General features: G+C 38.2%; 2 protein-coding genes across 2 annotated transcripts; one reads left to right on the top strand and one right to left on the bottom strand.

The window, feature by feature from the left end:
* The first annotated feature begins 812 nt into the window (after positions 1-812).
* Positions 813-3,655, top strand: pgam2 (phosphoglycerate mutase 2 (muscle)). The gene is made up of 3 exons (XM_087791106.1): positions 813-1,400; positions 1,473-1,653; positions 3,250-3,655. Exons 1-3 carry the CDS (start codon positions 828-830, stop codon positions 3,417-3,419), a joined length of 924 nt encoding a protein of 307 aa, XP_087647232.1. The 5' UTR covers positions 813-827; the 3' UTR covers positions 3,420-3,655.
* Positions 3,656-5,061: 1,406 nt separating this feature from the next.
* On the bottom strand, positions 5,062-9,831 carry LOC148079514 (syntaxin-2-like). Its single transcript, XM_087792485.1, has 9 exons — positions 9,721-9,831; positions 9,564-9,614; positions 9,381-9,480; positions 8,635-8,709; positions 8,326-8,390; positions 8,141-8,249; positions 7,005-7,078; positions 6,793-6,930; positions 5,062-5,663 (listed from the first exon to the last, which is right to left on the bottom strand). Exons 2-9 carry the CDS (start codon positions 9,582-9,584, stop codon positions 5,457-5,459), a joined length of 789 nt encoding a protein of 262 aa, XP_087648611.1. The 5' UTR covers positions 9,585-9,614; positions 9,721-9,831; the 3' UTR covers positions 5,062-5,456.
* Positions 9,832-19,796: the final 9,965 nt, after the last annotated feature.

Genomic DNA, 19,796 nt, shown 5'->3' with positions numbered 1-19,796 from the left:
CATTCGATGGTGTTCGGGATCTGACAAGTACAGCCAATTCAAAACACAGTTGTGGCAGCAGCGCCCCCCAGTGTCTAATCTGTGTAAACATTGGGGGTCAAAAGAAAGAAAAAGGATTTGACCACATTTTATATCTCTAGAGTGAGCTCGGCAAGATGAATAAGGTCTTATTATCTATAAGTGAAAAGAGTAAAACCCATTTGAGATAAACATTAAAAAACAAAAGGCGGCCACAAAGAATAATACAAAAAATATTGACACATAAATAACATGGTGAAAAGTTGCAAACTATTAATATTTTATTGAAATTATGATAAAAAACAATAGTGTTAAATAATTTATTTTATATGGTTAGATTTTTTTATGTTCGTCAAAGAAGGGAAGAGGGGAAACATGACACTTTTATAAAATCTTCTTATTTTTTTCCTCATTTTAAAGCAATTATTAGTTAAAAACTCCCACAATTAGTGGAATTATTGCTTTTCTCCAATGAATAGTGAAATTTCTATGCTTCTAAAACATCCATTTTAACAATTATTGTCAGTCGATCTCATGCAAAAGTGTTAAAAGTTATCCGACCAGTTTTGTCATCACAACAATGACTTTGAAGCGTTTATTTACTAAACATAACCAGCCTCTCTGAGAACTAGTCCTGCATTTTTCCAAGCCTCCCTGACTCTCAGCAGCGAGGTCTGATCTTTAAACTTTTTGTTTGGCAGGATTTAAAAGTCAAGTTGCTATTTCGGGTTATTGCCTGACCCCTGACCTTCCAGGCGCGGCAGATGCAGAGGCCTGGCGGTCCATAGGCTGCTCCCCGTGTCGGTCACATGTTGAAGTCCTATCAGGGGTGGAAGTTGAAGGAGACCCGTCTCCTCGGGTCCGTCGCCGCACCCGAGGCTATAAAAAGCCCGTGGAATTCAGTCCGAGGCTCAGCCGGAGTGTGTGCACCGTCGAGAAGGACTGAGGCTAAAGTCACCGGAAACATGACCGCCGTACATCGTTTAGTGATCGTTCGCCACGGCGAGAGCGCCTGGAACCAGGAGAACCGCTTCTGCGGCTGGTTCGACGCCGACCTGAGCGAGAAGGGCCGGGAGGAGGCCAAGCGAGGGGCCAAGGCCATCAAGGATGTCGGGTACAAGTTCGACGTGTGCTACACCTCCGTGCTGAAAAGAGCCGTCAAGACTCTGTGGACCATCATGGAGGGCACGGACCAGATGTGGCTCCCCGTGATCCGCACCTGGCGTCTGAACGAGCGCCACTACGGAGGCCTGACCGGGCTCAACAAGGCCGAGACGGCGGAGAAGCACGGCGAGGAGCAGGTGAAGATCTGGCGTCGCTCCTTCGACATCCCGCCTCCTTCCATGGACAAGGACCACGCGTACCACAAGATCATCAGCGAGGTGGGTATCACGACCCCGACGAACATCTAGACGTTACTACTGTATCATGACCATTGCCTTCTCTGTCTCCAGTCTCGACGCTACAAGGGGCTGAAGGCCGGCGAGCTGCCCACCTGCGAGTCCCTGAAGGACACCATCGCTCGCGCTCTGCCCTTCTGGAACGACGTTATCGCTCCCGAAATCAAAGCCGGGAAGAACGTCATCATCGCCGCCCACGGAAACAGTCTCCGCGGCATCGTTAAGCACTTGGAAGGTGAGCGAGAGCGAAGGAAGCCATGAGAATGAGATGACGGATGGATTTGTGGTCGACACCCCGCTAGTCTAGGACGCCACTAAAGCTGTCTATTATAGGAGAATATCCCTTTTACTAGGGTGGGAAAATGGAAGCATTTCTGGAACAGACAAGAGAATCATTTAACCATATGGTAGTAAAACACCCAAAGGAATTTTTCCTGAGGGATCAATGAAGTTATCTCTCTACGTGTGGTTAGCAACAGCTTTCATCCCTCAGTGTGCACGTACTTGCTCCGAGAGTTATGCGTATCACACGGTGTATAAATAGAGTGGACAGTCGCTCTGGAGCTCAGGGACAGTGGGGTCAGGAGTTTGGGTTCCGGTTACAGTCATGACCTTTATGCCAAAGGTTTCAAGGTTGTCGGACAGTTAAATAACCGGAGGTCAACCAGAATGTCAGCACCATGTAAGTAGAAATACAAGAAGTACTTTCAGTACAGGTTCAGGTTCAGTTCAGGTTAGACTTAATGGAACAGGATACTATAGGACTGAACTATTTTAGCCCCAAAAAAATGTTTAGGCAACACCGATAAAAATATATTAGCTTTTTTGAAAGCTGTTTACTTTGCCGGTTTGCTTCCAGGTCGGGAGGGAACCAACCTGTGACCTTTCTGTGTGGAGTTTGTATGTTCTCACCGTGTTGCGTGGGTTTACTCCAGGCACTCCGGTTTCCTCCTGCAGTCCTAAAACATACAGACTTGATTGGGAACTCTGGGAAATTGTCTTTAGGTATGAATGTGTGTGTGAATTGTTGTGTGTCGTCGTGTGGCCTGCGATAGGCGTCCTGTCCAGGATGTCCCCCCCTCCCCTCTCGCTTAATGAAACTGGGAAAGACTCCAGCCCCCCCACTACACCCATAAAGGATAAAGTGGTATAAAATAAATAAATGAATTAAACTGTCTAAAACAAGCAAAAAATAGGTAAAAACCACTGTGAAAGACGCTTCGTCTCTGTCCACTTTTGTTTTTGCCGCCCCCTACCGTAGAGTCAGTGTAAGTACTTCTTTTTTTTCTTTTTAATCGCAGACTCTGCAATTAAAAAAATTGCATTTAATTAAACCATGATGTCTGACCCTTCTGTCTTCCCATCTCTGAGGTCAAGGTGCCCCCGACCTTTACCACTGTATATGTATTTTTTGGAAGCCATGGTTGTCGTTCATCTTGACCTAGAGACAACGCAAGGGATACCTCAAACACATGTTTTTGGCCACCTTGAACCTGAGATAACACAACGGATACCACAGACACATTTGTTTTTGGGCCACTGGGTCATCTTGACCCTGAGATAACGCAAGGGATACCACAGACACATTTCTTTTTGGCCACCAGGTCACCTTGACCCAGAGATAACAAGGTTGTATTGATTGACAAGGGTTATATAAATCAAACGATAGTTCAGCGCTAGCTGTTTCCATCAACAAATACCTTGAATTACAAAAAGTTACTTGTAACCTATCACGGGTCAATGTGACCCAGGTAGGTGTCAAAACACACAGGGATAGAATCCTAACAAGCAAATTCCTTTCTCAAACATGGTCTTCTTCAACACTTTCCAGGTATGTCTGACGCTGCCATCATGGAGCTGAACCTTCCCACGGGAATCCCTATCGTGTACGAGCTGGACGCAAACCTGAAGCCCGTCAAACCCATGTCCTTCCTGGGAGACGAGGAGACGGTGAAGAAGGCCATGGAGGCTGTGGCGGCCCAGGGCAAAGCCAAGAAGTAAAAAAACAAAACCCAAAAGAGACTGTCCCTTCCGTCCCTCTGTCCTTGTACTCCATTCCATTTGCGGGAATGTAATGGCTCCTCTGGAAACACGCCACTCCGTACACACCGACCTTCTGCTCGATCCACGAGCACATGAGCCAAAAACCCGGAATATTCTGCAGCCATCATCACGAGTGAGAGTCAGAGCAGACACAAACATAAGGCCACAACCAATAAATGTTTTTATTTAAACAACTCTTGTCTCTCGTTGAATCACTTTCAAACAAATGAGGCGAAACAAAGCTGCCCGGAGCCGCGAGGAGGCAGACCATAAGTGCCGAGTCACGGAGACGAGTCAGTGAGTTCGTCCTGGCATCTTTCCCATCACGAGTCGAGTCGGCCCGTCTGGGTCTTTTTGGGAAGCGATAGCTCTTCCGGCTTGTCAGCGAGATAGCGGATGTGAAAACAGTTTAACATGATATCCTTAAAAGCCCTAATTTGATCTTCAAAGCGCATCTCTCTGGATGATAACGTCCCATTTATAGGAGTGTGTCCTACATTCATTCTTTCACAGTCATCGCGAGCAGAGCATCTTCAGGTGTGTATAAATATACGAAGATATGTGGAAATAAAGTAGGTCAGACGTGCAGAATAAGAAGGATGGTTTAACTACGAAGGCTTTCTGAAGCATGAGTGTGCAAAGATGCTTTTCTACTAAATCATGGGTCACAATTATTTAATAATGGATATGAGCATGTTTTTGAGCTAATTTCGAGTTAACATTCTACCAAGAACACTACAACTGAGGTATAAAAGGAGAGTCTATAGTAGTAAGTAAGTAAGTAAGTAATATTTATTTATATAGCGCTTTTCCAGACCAGGGTCACAAAGCGCTTAAACAAACAAAACAATACTCAAAAAAGTACATACTTTAAAGATCAAGATAATACTGAGAAGTATCAGTAGATCATCAAACACAGATGTGGTTACAAGTAGTACAGTTTATTTACTCACCATTCTGTAGATGAGTGATTTTCTTCCTGTAAAAGTATCTGAAAGTTAAGTTCCTTTTTTTAAGTTTTGCACTTCAGTATATTTTAAAAAGCAAGTTGCACATTGTTTATGACTTACGGTTAAAACAATAGGATACAATTGCCTGATTCAGATTTAAAGCCATATAATAAAACATCTCATTGATCTGATTTTAATCAGTTTTGGAAAAACAGTGACCCGGATATGGTTATAGATGGAGGGTGAGCGGGGAGGTGAACAAAACGACGGAGGTACCGAAAGCGAACGCCAGGGGGAAGCAAAAACACTGAATTTGAAATAAACTAAACGATTTTCTGAAAATAGCGAAGCTTAACTTGTCTTTCATGATATTTGAAATTGGGATTTAACTTTGAAAACCTTACTGTAGTGAGACTAAAAGCTCCATTAATGGTTTTCAGTAACATTTTCTCTCCATACACGATACATGGAAGACAAAACTAACAACAAACTTACTTCCATCCACGATTTAATCTTCTGGGTGCATAGATAAAATACTTAAACACTGTTATAGTTCATACAAAAACCTTGAATTTGATTTTTTGCAGGCATTTCTTTTTCCAAAACCATTTTATTTTTTATTTATACATTTAAAAAAAATGACACTCCAGCTTAAGCTTCTACAGACAGAGAGACAAACAACAACAACAACTACTACTACGTTAGACTAAAAAATAAGTTTATTTTAAGAGAATGATTTGTCTGTTAAGAAGTCACTTAGATAAGACAGTATCTAAACACCAGCACATGAGAAAAAAAATGCAGAACACACACAGATCTCAAGCAGATCAGAAAGAAAAACATCAATATGAAGAAATGCATATGAAGACCCTTTAGTGCAGTGAAAATACATAATAATCAGATTAATATGAACTTTTTAAATGTATATCAGGCAACTGGTATCAATTGTTTGATCTTTCCCATGAAGACACTTCAAAAAAACATTTAAATTAAATATTCAGACAAACTACTTTAAAAACATTTCATAAACGTGTTCAATCCATAACTATGTCTGGTTATGGTTCAAGTCTGAGGTGACTCGATCGGTCTTCACCTCCCTCTGTTTCCTGAAAGACTTGAAGAAAGTGGGCATGTACACTATTTTGGTTCGGTTTTTCTTGAACTCCACCGCTTTTTGGGTTTCTGATCTAGACTGGTCCACATACTCTGAGGCGCTCGTGACGTTCTTCTCTATGCTGTTGATCAGCTCCCCCTGGTGGATCAAACATGATACTGATTATGGACCGACTGGAAAATTCATTTTATTAATAGTTATTAGTGATGAAACAACGATGAACATGGGATGTTTAAGAATGTATATCATACATTTAAAGGCACATATATACTTAATATTTTCACTTTATATTCAAACATATCAATAATAAAAATATTGATTTGTATTTCTTCAGAATTAAGATCAGAAACTTTTATTTCGAGTGTTGTAATCACAACACGGGATATTTTTTGTGGTGACATTAAAGAATAAAATAATGAAATAATATGAATTAAATAAAAAGAGATTAATAAATGACAATGCATTAGAATAAAATAAGAGACATTGCCATAAAAAAGATATAATGTATTAAAATTAATTAAACAATTCATGATTCATTAATAAAAATTGGAAACATAAAAAGGTTAGCTGACCAGCACACACCTATATTGATTAAAACATTTTCCATATGTTCAGAAATGTGTCAACTTTATCTTTAATACAATTTTTTTTTCCAAGGCCTCGTAAAAAGTCATTCCTTTATGCAAATGAGAGATTCCGCATGAAAGGGTTTATTTATATTATAAATACTTATAACCATCTTACTCACCGACGTCTATTCTCAGTGCTGATGTAATGACGTAGTTTCATAAACATATTATCTTTTATCTTGAATATTTGGCGCATGTATCAGAAAATATGATGAATATCATTGATTTTTCACAATCTTCTCGTTTTAAAGAAGCAGTTCCTGGTGTGAAGAGGCTGTTGATGCAGAGATCAGTCGGTGTCGTCTCTGCTGTGAGGCAGCAATGAGACACTTTTATATTCTGGCCAACAAATCATCAGACCTTCTCCATGTCTGGCTTTCAAAGATCTTTTGATTGCCATGCGATCACACCCGGAGGAAAAACACTTTGGCTCCGCTCGGTGAAAATTCAACTCTTTCAAAGTTAAAAATGGCGACTGCGTCCGTCATACAAATTAAAACGGTTCACTTTTGGACTCCCTCTATGTGGGATGAAACGAGTCCAGAAGATGAATAGTTTGGCTACAGTGGGTCTGAGGGAGATGACGGCAGCAGCAGCTGTCGAACATACACCAGCATCAGTTGAAGTTCGACACCCACCTGACTCTCCAGCAACATGGCCATGTCTGCAAACACCTCGTGCAGCTCTCGGATACTGGCCTCCAGACCGATGATGTCCAGGTGTCGGGACTCGATCTCGCTCAGAGCCTGACGGGAAGTGTGAGCGTCGCAGTCGACCTGACGGACACACGAGCACCTGGACTTGAGTCTTTGAATGGTTTGAACCGACTTCACCGAAGGGTTGGACTCACGTCGGGTATGAAGATGGAGAGTTTCTCACAGTTGAGCATTTCCTCCAACTCCTCGTCCGTCATCACTTTTTCAACTTTAGGCAAAAATACAAGCATTATCTTAACTTAAAATAACTAATGTTTCCCCACTAAATACCTTGAATTTGTGTTTTTATACTTAGTTCTATGGTTTATATTAGGATTCAAATGTATTAAAAAAATACAAGAATGAATGAATCATTTGACAAACATTGAGTTAAAACATTTTTTTTCCTACGAAAAAAAACCTAACAATTTTAATGCATTTCAAAAGAAGACCTTTTTGATGAACACCAATATGACTCGAGATGGATATCATCAGTACTACTGGTTAGCTGGAGATAACTTTATGAAGTTTTTATAGTATTTTTTTTAATAGTATTTAATATCTTAAAATATTATCTACCTTAGAGCAGGGGTCACCTACATATTTTGCACCATTATCATCGGCATTATATTCAACAACTGATCTTCAGATAAAAAACACCAAAAATGTACCAGATAGATTTTGTGTTTTACTCATTTTTCACTAGTTTATAGGTTTATTTCCTGAATAAAGTTGACAGAATCAAGCCTCTTGAAATATCAAGTGTCACTTCAGAGAAAATAACCACCATTCAGATGAAAGTAATAATCAACAGAAAATAAATTATATCAACTATTTTTCTGTGCAGCCCAGTAACAAATACCTTTCCTCAGACTAGTGTTTGAGGACCAACACCTTGGCTCTACTCTACCCCTTTCAAAAACTTTTTTTTCCTGTCGATGTAAAATTCTTGATTTCCCAAGGTGAGGAAAGCGGTGTTTAAAATGTCAATACCTTTTAAAGACTTGCTAGATTCTGAAGAAGCAAAATAACCCAAATTCACAAGGACAACTTGTCAGCTTAAAGGACAAGCAAATGACTTGAGTAATCTGTGCACCCACTGTGCATTTTTGTGTTCTTCACATCCTTAAAACAGCAATATGCAAGGTTGTGAACATTGTTTCTGGCTCCCCTTGTGTCAGAGCAGTGTAAACGCAACATCACGGAACCTCTGTTGCGCCATTGTCACATACCGCACGTGGACTTGGTTAGAAATCGAGTTAAAAAGCTCATGTTGAAACATCAAACTCACCAATCTGGAGTTGTCTCATGATTTGTGCCTTGCATTTGTCCCTGAAGTCGAGCTGTGCTTCATGGTAGCTCCTCATGACGTCCGAGAACCAGCGTGTCAGGTGCGAGTGCTGGTCGGCAGGTGTTTAAAACAACTTCATCAATAATCCTTCATGAATGAAGGTAAATACACTTTTGTTTCCAGACCTGGTTGTTTTGAATCCGCTGAATGACTGAAGTCTGTTCGACTGACAGAGGATTGTCTTGCATTTCTGGGAGATGGAAAAACAAAAACATCATGTAGAAGATCAACTTCTTTTTGCCCCGATATGATCGACGATTAACAACATGTATCCTTTTCTTTTTTCCACTCTGTGTTTTCTACTTCCACTCATTTGCTAAACAAAGTCGGTGTCACAGACTAGAGAACGTGTCCGGTTGAAAATATCTCGGACATTTTTTTGAAACATCAATCGACTTTAATCGCCAGTAATGAAAAATAAAGGAACCACTTACCTTTTAACTTCTCTCGGACCACATTAGCGTTTTCTTTGGTTTCATTATTCAGACGCTTCAGCTCATCTTTCTGTTCTGGAGACAAACCATGGACGTGTTACAAGATACATTCTGGGAAAAGCCATTGGTTGTAACTGACAACATTTTATTAAATGCAACTCTAAAATCCTTGTTTTTTTTGTTCACTTAAATTGAAATAAATGTGCATAAAATCTTCTTCTACAATCAATGTTCAACCCGAGTCAACCAAATGATATCCTAGGATCAAGTTTATACTCATGATATTTAATGTGTTACAGATTAACTATTGTATCTTCTCGATTTTGCTTTTGCTTTTTATTTTTTTCCCGTTTTTATTTCTATTTTATTTTATTTTATTCTATTCTATTTTATTTTGTTAATAGTGTTAAATTTCTAATTTTTGTAAATAATTGTATATTCTTAAGATCGTTTTTATTTTATTTTGTATTATCTCTTTTATTATTTCTTTTTCCTTGCACTTTATTTTTTAAACTGCGCTGTTGTGAAAGTGTGTTTCCCCTCTGGGGATGAATAAAGCTTTTCTATTCTATTCTATTCTATTAGAAAGTGATCATAAAATATCTCATTCTGTTAAAAGATAGAAAAACAACAATGACCATGAATGAATCGCAATCATTTCAACGTTTTTAAACAGTATTTTACACAATGAATACAAGTTTAAATGTAATTATTGATGTTTCTCTTCATGTTATTTAGACACATACTTTTGTCCTGGCTGGTAGACGACAGGATGACGCCGTGTCTTCTCTCGACCTCCTCAGACTGACCTGAGATGGTTTCAATGAGGCTCCTCACTTCCCCCACCTGAACAAACACACACTTCTGTGTTTGACAACACACACACCACACCACAGCACAGCACACAACAGCTGTGACGCTAACCTTACCGATTTAAAATAGTCCTCCATTGTTAGATCTCGCTCTACATCACCACGAGGCTGAGGACAAAACTCACGTTAACACACCTGTCGCGACACACTTTTAAACACACCTTTTTGTTTTGTTTATTCTTTACAAAAGTGAAACAAAATGTTTATCATTTACCCAAAGCGGTCAGTCGCGAACACATCTCCTCAAAGTATTCTCTGTGCCACAACTCCTTTCTTTGCGATCAAACGCTCACCTGCTGCCGTCAACCGACTGCGATGAGCTCACCTGTACCGTTGCGGCGCATGCGCATAACGGCTGGAACAATGGACTTCCGCTTCTGTCTTTTGTTTACGCAAAAACACTCCCAGGCTATATTTATTCACTCGTCAGCGTTAACTGCTTTCGTGGTTTATATATTTTACATTAAAAGGAAAATATTAAGTGTATGTCAATTTATTTAAAAGTTTATAAAGACTACCATTGTTTCTTTAAACGGACATTTCCATACGTCACTTGTTTTTAGCACCCCCTCGTGGTTGACCACAGTAAGTGAACGACAGTTTAATTTCTAATCTGAATTTAATTTGCTTTAACTGCATCATTATTAAAGCAATCGAACCGCCACATAAATTGAAAAAAGTGATAGATTAACCTCCCCAAATATTTAACTCAAAAGTTTTTACTCTACAAGATGGCTTAGATAATTTATACTGTTCTTTACTCAAAACTAATATTGCAAGATTATTATATTAATACTAAAATAAACACCCTGACTTTATCGCCACGGAGCGCTTCCTAATAGTCACCACAAGATGTCGCTTTAATACAGCTAAACTCAAGTCTGTGTCATAGTTTAATGACGTTATATTAGGAGCTGTAAAATACCTTGTGATTCCTCTCAGTTAACGCACATGTTTATAAGAGAATTCATAGATAGCCCAGTTATAGACATTAAATTAAAACTAAAATAAACAACATGAAAATGATCCAAAAAGAAACTGTCACAATAAAGCGAATTAATAGGATGAAATGTGAATGTCTTGTGAACTAATGTATGATACATGTGTTCGTGTGTAATGATATTTATGAACTCATAAATAACCAAAGCAGTGTGATATTAGGATTTATTACCAGCGGTGACAACTGGATACACTTACGATTGATTAATGATCTCAACATCAGAGCACATTATACTTGTTATGCCAAGAAATTGAAAGAAAAACGACGTTAGGTTGGCAGATTGTTGCAACTTATCATGATGATAACACTTTTCTATCAGGACATCCATGTGTCGAACGCATGACCCCGGGGTCCAGATGTCAAGTCAATTTTTATGTTACGGTTCTGATGGTTTTGCTCAAAGTAAAAGTGGATTAATATTGATGTGGTGACATCTACAGTAATCAGTGTAAAATAAATAAATAATTAAAATAAACTAAGGAATATAGATGGTGGATTGTCAACAATTATACACAAACTTCCAATAACAGTAAAATTTAGGTAGAAAAAATGGAATTTGATTTTGGTTAATAAGAAATTCAGCCTGGGACCCGGAGCACTAAAAGATTTTTCGCCCCTTTTGTTATTGATCTATGCAATAAACACACACTGTGCTGCCTTGTCTTGCAAAAATAAACATCCAGACCATTCAAATTTAAGGAGAAAATCATGGCCAAATGTAGTCATAGCTTCAATAAAGTTGTACCAAAACTCTTTTTTTTTTTTTAATTAAATACAATTCCACATTTGTATTAAATCATACCAATAACACACTTTTATCCCACTCCATGAAGCATTCGCTGTTTGAATAGACATTTGTGCTGAGGTCGGCTTGTTCCACGTCCAGGCAATAATGAGCCTCTAATTACTAATTAACGGTCGTCACAATCCATACAAACAGATGTAGACACATGCTCCTGTTGCCAGACTATCCTGGGCCAGAGTTTATATCCAAAGCAATATGCTTCAACGTTAACAGGGCTGGAGATAATCAGAGCATCTGTTAGCAGGATAAAAAGCGTCCAGAGTATTCCCTGTGAGTGTCTGAAGTTTTGAGAGCGGAGGGGGAAGAGAAAGTTCTCAGCTCGCTGTTGTGTCGAAATAGCAATTAAATTCCGATTACATCGCATGAAGGCGAGGAAGGAGATGGTAGAAATAATAGTTAAATATTTCTTATCCACATAATGCATAGTTTGCTGTTTATCTGATTTATAAATTCACAATAACAAAAGAACAATGACACTGCTTCATGAAGCTTCATCAGACTTAGTGATGAAGCTTCATGAAGCAGTGTCATTGTTTTCAGAGTCCACCAGATGGCGGCATAAGCACTATTTTTATTTGTTTTAAACTGATGGTGCCACCTACTGACCTCTAAACAACATGACACTGTTTCATGGAGCAACAGTATACTTAAGTAGTAGTGAATATACTTAAGTAGTATACTTAAGTATACTTAAGTATACTACTTAAGTAGTAGTGAATAGTGCTGGAGCTTCATGATACTTAAGTAGTCGTGAATAGTGCTGGGGCTTCATGATACTTAAGTAGTAGTGAATAGTGCTGGAGCTTCATGAAGTATTGTCATTGTTTTCAGAGTCCACTAGATGGCGGCATATGCACTATTTTCATTTGTTTTAAACAACTGTTTTAGTGAAACATGATATGATTTTTAAACTGATGGTGCCACCTACTGGCCTCTAAACAACATGACACTGCTTCATGAAGCTTCATCAGACCATCAATAAAAGTAGTAGTGAGTAGTGCTGGAGCTTCATGAAGTCGTGTCATTCTCAGATACCACTAGATGGCACTGTCTACGCTTTGATATATCGATTTAATATGTCGACTTAAAACCTCAAATTATTTTTTAAACTGAAAGCACCATCTACTGACTAGTGGTGTGTATTGGCAAGAATCTGGCGCTACGATATGTATCAAGATACAGGTGCAACAATATTAAGCAATATATCTCAATACTGTAGGAACAAGGTTATATCAGTAGTACTGTCGAGTACTTGACTCTGTTGTCGCAGAATTTACAGACAAAGTTGCAACAGCTTTCATTTGTTTTGAAACCAAAATATGTCCAAATAAAAAAGCTTTTGGAGTCCACTGCATCCTCTTGTCCTTAGTTATCGAGAGGATTCCAATATTACTATTCAGAGGATGTAATGATTGCTGCCATCTAGCGGCCGGAAATTGAAACACAACCCTTAAATCAACACAGCCTTAATATATGTTATTGTAAATACTAACAAAATAGATGATTTTCCACACACTTTATCAAACTATAAACCAATAAAGAACTATTTTCACACATCAAATATAATAGTAAGCCAAAAATACATAAAGGACAACTTTTTTTTTTAAACTGATACAGTGAAGCTGAAAATTGATACAGTATTGACCACATTCTGACGTCCGAAAATGATAAAAAAGTTCCTGTTACTCTTTAGCGACACAAATAACTTGATTGTGTGTCAGTCCACCAGCACAAACACAACCATACACTCATTCAGATACACAGTATGTGCTTCCACTGGCACCACCACCGCACATGTCAGCATCCTTTTTCTTTTTTGTTGGAGCTGAACAGAATTCAAATTCTTGCAAATCAATAATGCATGGGCGCAAACAGTCTCAGCTGCGCTCTGCAGCGATTTCGGACACGAGATGATCCAGGAGCATGCTGGTACCTGGGCAGCAATTTACTTGTATCACATTTACCGGGTCACCGGTGAAGCACATGGACACCAGAGAGGGATTGGAGGCCGTCTTAGAGGTCGATGGCTTGTGTTGTTTAAGCGTGTTTGATCAGAATGTGGAAGAACAAAATAATATTTTCTTACAAAATACAGAGTAATTGCTGAGACTTTTCTCTTTCTAATTTTTGTTTTTTCTTACAGGTGAGTGACCGGACGAGTGATCACTGGATGGTTCTGTTGTTAATGGGCTGTAAATGACTGAGATCTGGTGTATCCTAAGCATTTCTGTGATATTAAGATATATATAGATATATATGTGATATATATATCTATATATATCTATATATATCACAGTACAGATTGGAATCCAGTATGATGGCGGCCTACTAGCACAGATTGGAATTCGGCTACTGAACTGGGATGTTAATATTGATAAGGGTTATGGTTATGGTTAGCGTTAGGGTTTGACAATCCAAATTTCTCCAATTAGAATTGGAGATTGTCTTGGTAGAATTCCCATTTTTCCTAGTACAGATTATAATTCCAATATTCAGATCCCAATACAGTCGTAGGATTCCAATCTGTACTGTACTAGTAAGATTCCAGATCCTACTGGATTCCAATCTGTACTTTGACATATCAATATATATAGTCTGTCCCTCTATATCTCAATATATATCATTTACAATGTTTGTCTGTTTGGTTCTGGAGGTTAAATAAGGTGAAAGGGCTTTTAAAAACCACTGAATTCCAACAAAATATTCAATATTTCATGGACCAGCACATGCAAGTGATTTCATCGTGATGTCTTTAAACAAAAATTAAAAAACTCTTTAAGTATGTCATCGACCAATAAGAGCTGCAAACCTAATGAACCGTGGAAATAACATTTCCTTCTGATTATTGTTCAATCAATTATATATATATCATTAGATGAACACATTTAAAAAGGAAATATTGATAATGGGGGAATTAAATATTCGTTTTGAATTTCCATCGGAAAACTCAAGTCATTTGAAAATCTGTTTCTCTTTATTGTGCAGAAGCATCTGAAGTATTCTCATCTACAATATACATTCTATGATCTTTCTGTGTGTGTCTGCTTGATAAATATCTTATAGTCGCTCAAACTCATTAACATCTTCTGAAAAATGATCATGAGTACTGACCTCTTGTTTATGTTTTCAAGGAGAAGGTTAGGAAAAGGAGGCAAAAAATCCTATAAAAATTCAAACAAGTCCATTTTCCATTCAATTTAAACAATATATATAAACCATCACACCTGAGACATATTCCTAGAGATCAAGCTTCTTTTGTTAATAACCAGGGGTGGGAAAAGGGTTCGGAAGACCCTCATTAAAATAGAGATTTATCCAACTTGTATTAAATCTAAACCATATGTATGACATACCACCTAAGAGAATTTACTTTTGCTTATTTTTAAGGGGGCACGAAGCAAACACTATTAATATCTAATTACATTTATACCATGTTTTAGATCGATGAAGGGCACTTGGATCATCTTGGTTCTATCACGAGTGCTACAGGGGCCCCAGAGAGCTCTACTTTGGCCCCAAATGGCCGCCATGTTTTGTGGTTTTTAGCCTCATTCGCTTGCAAAGGCAAACATGGCATTAAACAGCCATGTGATAATTACACCCCTATTATTGCTATTACATGTTCTTTGTCTCATTGCAAGGAAGGCTGTGAACTCAATTTGAGCTTTAGACTTAAAATATTAACCAAGTTAGAGCCTTTTAAATGTTGCAAGTTCTCCAGTTGATGACCTTCTTTTAGCCCTTAACAGCTTCTGCATAATTTTTCCGAATCTGTGGAGATCAACCAAGAAACGAGGTTACCACCTTTCAAACTTAATTTTTGCGCTTTGACTGGAAGGCGGAAGAGAAACCCACGGTATTATTTTTCCAGCCAACATAAGATTCTTAAAATATAACCATAACGATTTGTTTGTTAATAATTCTCTTCGAATCCTAAACTTGTCAAACGGGGGGTTCTGTGAATCAGCCCTAATACAAGCTATTAAAAGTGGCGAAGACATATTACCAAATGACCTCCATGAATATAGCGAAGTAACTTCTCCACTGCCCTCAACACCTCGCAGAAGCACAACACTGTTCATTAACTTCTCTGTCACTCGTCTAATTGTGTGTTTTGTGGATTCAATTGCGAGCACAGCGGGGGCACAAAATCACTGACACCCGGGGAAATTGAGGTTGAACCGACAAGGGGGGGAAAACACGTGCAGGAGTTTCGGAGTTCAAATGACATGGACTCTAGATTTGCCCTTCTTCACTCTTTCTTCTCCAGTTCTGACCCTTACCTTAGTTTACCTTGAATCGTTGAACCTGCTTCACAAACTAATTTGATTCCGAAACAAAAACCATACTATACCGATATTTTTCCATTAACAATTTTATAAGATCAATTCTAACAAAAGGAAAATGACATTACACATAGTATATATCTTGAGGTCATTTTTTTTACCTTTGCTAAATTTCTACTTCAAGCTGTTTTATCACAGATCAATACATCATTTCAGTGCAAAAGAACACTTGCTAACCAATGACAAATGGACTTGATGTTCAGTGACAGATTTTCTTCATAAAGATATGCATATTATGAAGGTTGGATCACGTGTGGTTATCGGAACTTGGCACCGCAGGTCAAAATGTGTTTCAACACTTGGTACTACTACAGTATTTACAGTATTAGTATTGTTTTGATTGTTAAAGCGCTTTGTGACCCAGGTCTGGAAAAGCGCTATATAAATAAATATTACTTACTTACTTACTTACTTACTTACTTACTTATTTCCGTATGTTGGGAACAGAAAAAAGAAGCTGATTTTTAGACACGGTTTTCTTGATAATACTCAAAATAACTTACATTCTTACAGTAATAGCTTTGCAGTTCCATGTTTTATTTCCTCAACATTCAGTCATTGCCTGCAAAAGCGTTGTTTGGAGAAAAAAAACAACTTAGTTTAATAATTTTAATATATAAATAACATAGTGACTCTCAAGGACACTGTAGTAGTACTGAAGGAAATCATTAAAATCACCTGCTCTATTAGAAGAACTCGTATTTCCTCATTCCTTAAAACTCAAAAAACATTCTAAAATTCTGGTTCTTACTTTCAGATCTATTCATGGTCAGACTCCTCCTTACATCACTGATCTGATCCAGCCTTACACCCCAGCTCGGGCTCAGATGTCTGTGGATCAGAATCTGGTGGTTCCTGAACACGATTCCGGACCAGAGGAGAGAAATCCTTCCAGACTGTTCCTCCTAAGCTTTGGAACGATCTTCCTCTCCCTCTGTGTTTGATGATCTACTGACTCCTTTAAGAAACATCTTAAGACATTCTTATTCGTTCTGTCCTTGTTGATCTCCTGTGTTTGTCTTATGTGTCTTGACCTCCTGAGGGATCAATAAAGTTTTACCTTACCTTACCTTACCTTTTAAAGTATATATTTTAACTGTGTATGTTTTGATGGTTAAACCGCTTTGTGACCCTGGTCTAGAAAGGCACTTTACAAATAACTGTCACTTTACTTACTATTACAGTTCTTATTGAGGGAAGTTCAGATATTTCAACTTAAAAGTTTGATGCTACACTTTTCAGTCCGCTCTTCAAAAGCGAGGATTTCAAAGAAACTCTTATAAAGCTGTAAACAGTTTCAAAGGTTATGTTTTTGTTGTCCATTTTGTCTACGTCTCGGGAATTTTTCTCAGGTTGGGTTTTCAAGTACAAAGCCAAAAAATCCTTCCGCGAAGCCGTGATCGAAAAATGTGACCAGAAAAATAAAAAAAAGCATGTTTAGCTCCAGTCGTCGTTGCTGGAGGGCGAAGTGGGTGACGTCTGACGGTCTGCAGGTCGTGGAGCTGCTTCTCTTGGACGATAATCTTGGCTCCCTCAGCAGCTTGTTAGGGATCATGGAGCTTCAGAGATGTTGGTATCATTGTCTGCTCGATTGGTCGCTCAAGGCACAAGATTCTTGAAAACACTTTTCAAACTTTGAGGCTTTTTTGAATTTTCCCAGTAATTAGGGAAAAACAAGCAGGGACTGAATGAAATAACTCGAGAAACATGAAGCAATAAAATCCTTTTTTTACATTTTTTAAATTTGTTTTAAAGTGAAAATAAATAAAAAGTACTTTGTATTGTCGTTGTATACAAATTGCAATATTATCTTTAATATAAAAAATAATATAAATCATAATCACACAGGTTCATATTAATTAAAAATAGTAAATTTAATCTGAATAAAATTATATAATTTTATAAAAAATTAGAAATAAATTTAAAGGAAATAAACTAAAATCACATCTAAATCAACTATTTACCCGATGTTGCAGCAGCGTTTGACTGACTTCGATCGACCTCAGGAATCAGCAGCGACGGCAGAGAATCTGCTGCAATCAAGAGACATGGTGGTGAATGGAGGCAGACGCTGGCTTTGAACATACAACCAAAGGAAAACATGAAAGGTGTAATTTAGTCGGGAATTTACATGACAAGTATAATCTTGAAGACTAGAAATCAATAGCCGAGGGGCGAGTTAAAAAAACAAACATGTTTATATGTTACATTTCCTACTACTTCAAAGGGGAAAACATGGAGCATCAAAATGAAGTGTGTAGATCAGAAGGGATTTTTATCTGCATACTCTTTCTTAAGTAAAATATCTGATGCCCCAAAGTGATAGATCTGTTTAATAACATTGCTGGATGACCGTCGTTTTTTTCTTCAGGGGTAATCAAAGTCTACAACAATCTTTGAAATATCTTCCATCAGCGCGCAATGCATGCTCAAGGCTGCACTAAATCATTTCACTACCATTTCAGTACTATTTCGGTTCCATTTCAGAACCTTTTAAGTATAATTTCGGTACCATTTTTGTACAATTTAAGTATAACTTCGGTACCATTTCAGTACCATTTTTGTACCATTTCAGTATAATTTCGCTACCAATTCAGTACCATTTTAGTATTATTTTTAGTACCATTTTCGGTACCATTTTTGTACCATTTTGGTATAATTTCGGCACCAATTAAGTACCATTTTTGTATAATTAAGTATCATTTCGGTACCTTTTTAGTATTATTTTCGGTACCATTTTTGTTCCATTTTAAGTATAATTTTGGCACCAATTCACTACCATTTCAGTACCATTTTTGTATCATTTAGTTTATTTATATTTATTGGAGTTAATAGTTATATTTTGTGTGGTATAAAGTGTCCCCAAACCTTCAGTTGCAGTTTCATACAGTAAAAAAAGTTTTCACCGTTTGAAACGTGAAAAACAAAGTGCCTGGAGATGATGTGATATTCCTGAGAAGAAATCTGTCCATCCAAGTGCAGTAAAACAATGCAGAAAATGGAATTGCCTTAAATTGCAAATTGAATGTATAAATAAATGCAAAACCACATATTTTATTTCTTAATAACAGTATATAACTTAATGTAAACAGCCCAAGAGATGTAACAGGTCAATATTAAACGTGCTGTACACCTGTATTTTAACAGATTTAAATCAAAATTGATTAAAACTGCTTGTGTTATTGTCAAATCTTCTGCCCCAATATTGCTGTGTTGCCTTCTCCGTCTTTAGCAGGCTCGGAATGTTTTCGATCACACGAACGTCCATGAAAAGAAGTTCAAAACTGAAGAAAAAAAAGTTGTGTATCATCACTCTATGGTAGAACAAGAAGTCAAGAGTTAGGTAAGTTGGAGAAATAATATCATTAAAACCAATATTAACCTGCGGGACCCGCAGAACAGCCGAGAGCCCTAATGTGCTAATACAAACATGGGAGTGTGTGTGCGGCAGATTAATATCACTGAGGGGATTAATACGAGGGGAGCGAGCGCCGCAGTCTGTCATGTTCAACAGCCGGAGCAACGGCCTCGACAGGCCTCGTGGCTAATGGCCAGGAAAGAAAGTCAGAAGCGCAGCGGGACGATAATAAATGTTTCTAATTAGAAGATGAAAAGTTGAAATCTTCTGCGATGACAGTGCAGTCGTGGTCTGGAATGACGTCCATCATTTCTTGACCACTCGCAGCAACGACGGGACTCCTCTGGACCCACGACTGAAAGCATCGACGGACTCATCTCTATGCCGGGGAGGCGCTCGGAGGGTGTCGGACGGATTGATAGATCCTCCTCGACGGCAAAGTGCACGAAAGCGAGAGTTCAATTCTGCATTGGAACCAATATTGGGATTCTCTGGGCGAGTTCCAAATGAAATGAGCTTTGAGAATGTGGTGCGGCCGCAAAACAATTAAATAAAACCTTGAAACATTGATCAAAAGATTGATATGAGAGTCTGAGCCCGAGACAAGTAACATGGCAGAGAAAACATGATTGTCTTTGAACTCAACCCTTGTTTTCTCGTTAAAAAACAAGTTTAATCTGAAAGTGCAGTCGTTGATATCATTTAGCAACAAGTAAAAACATTCACTCAGACGGTGCATACCTCTGCCAAGGAGCTAACAGGAATTGAGAAAACACAGCAA

Source organism: Callionymus lyra, chromosome 5, assembly GCF_982586985.1.
Source record: "Callionymus lyra chromosome 5, fCalLyr1.hap1.1, whole genome shotgun sequence".
NCBI classification, from domain to species: domain Eukaryota; kingdom Metazoa; phylum Chordata; class Actinopteri; order Syngnathiformes; family Callionymidae; genus Callionymus; species Callionymus lyra.
This window is presented reverse-complemented; position numbering and strand designations above follow the sequence as displayed.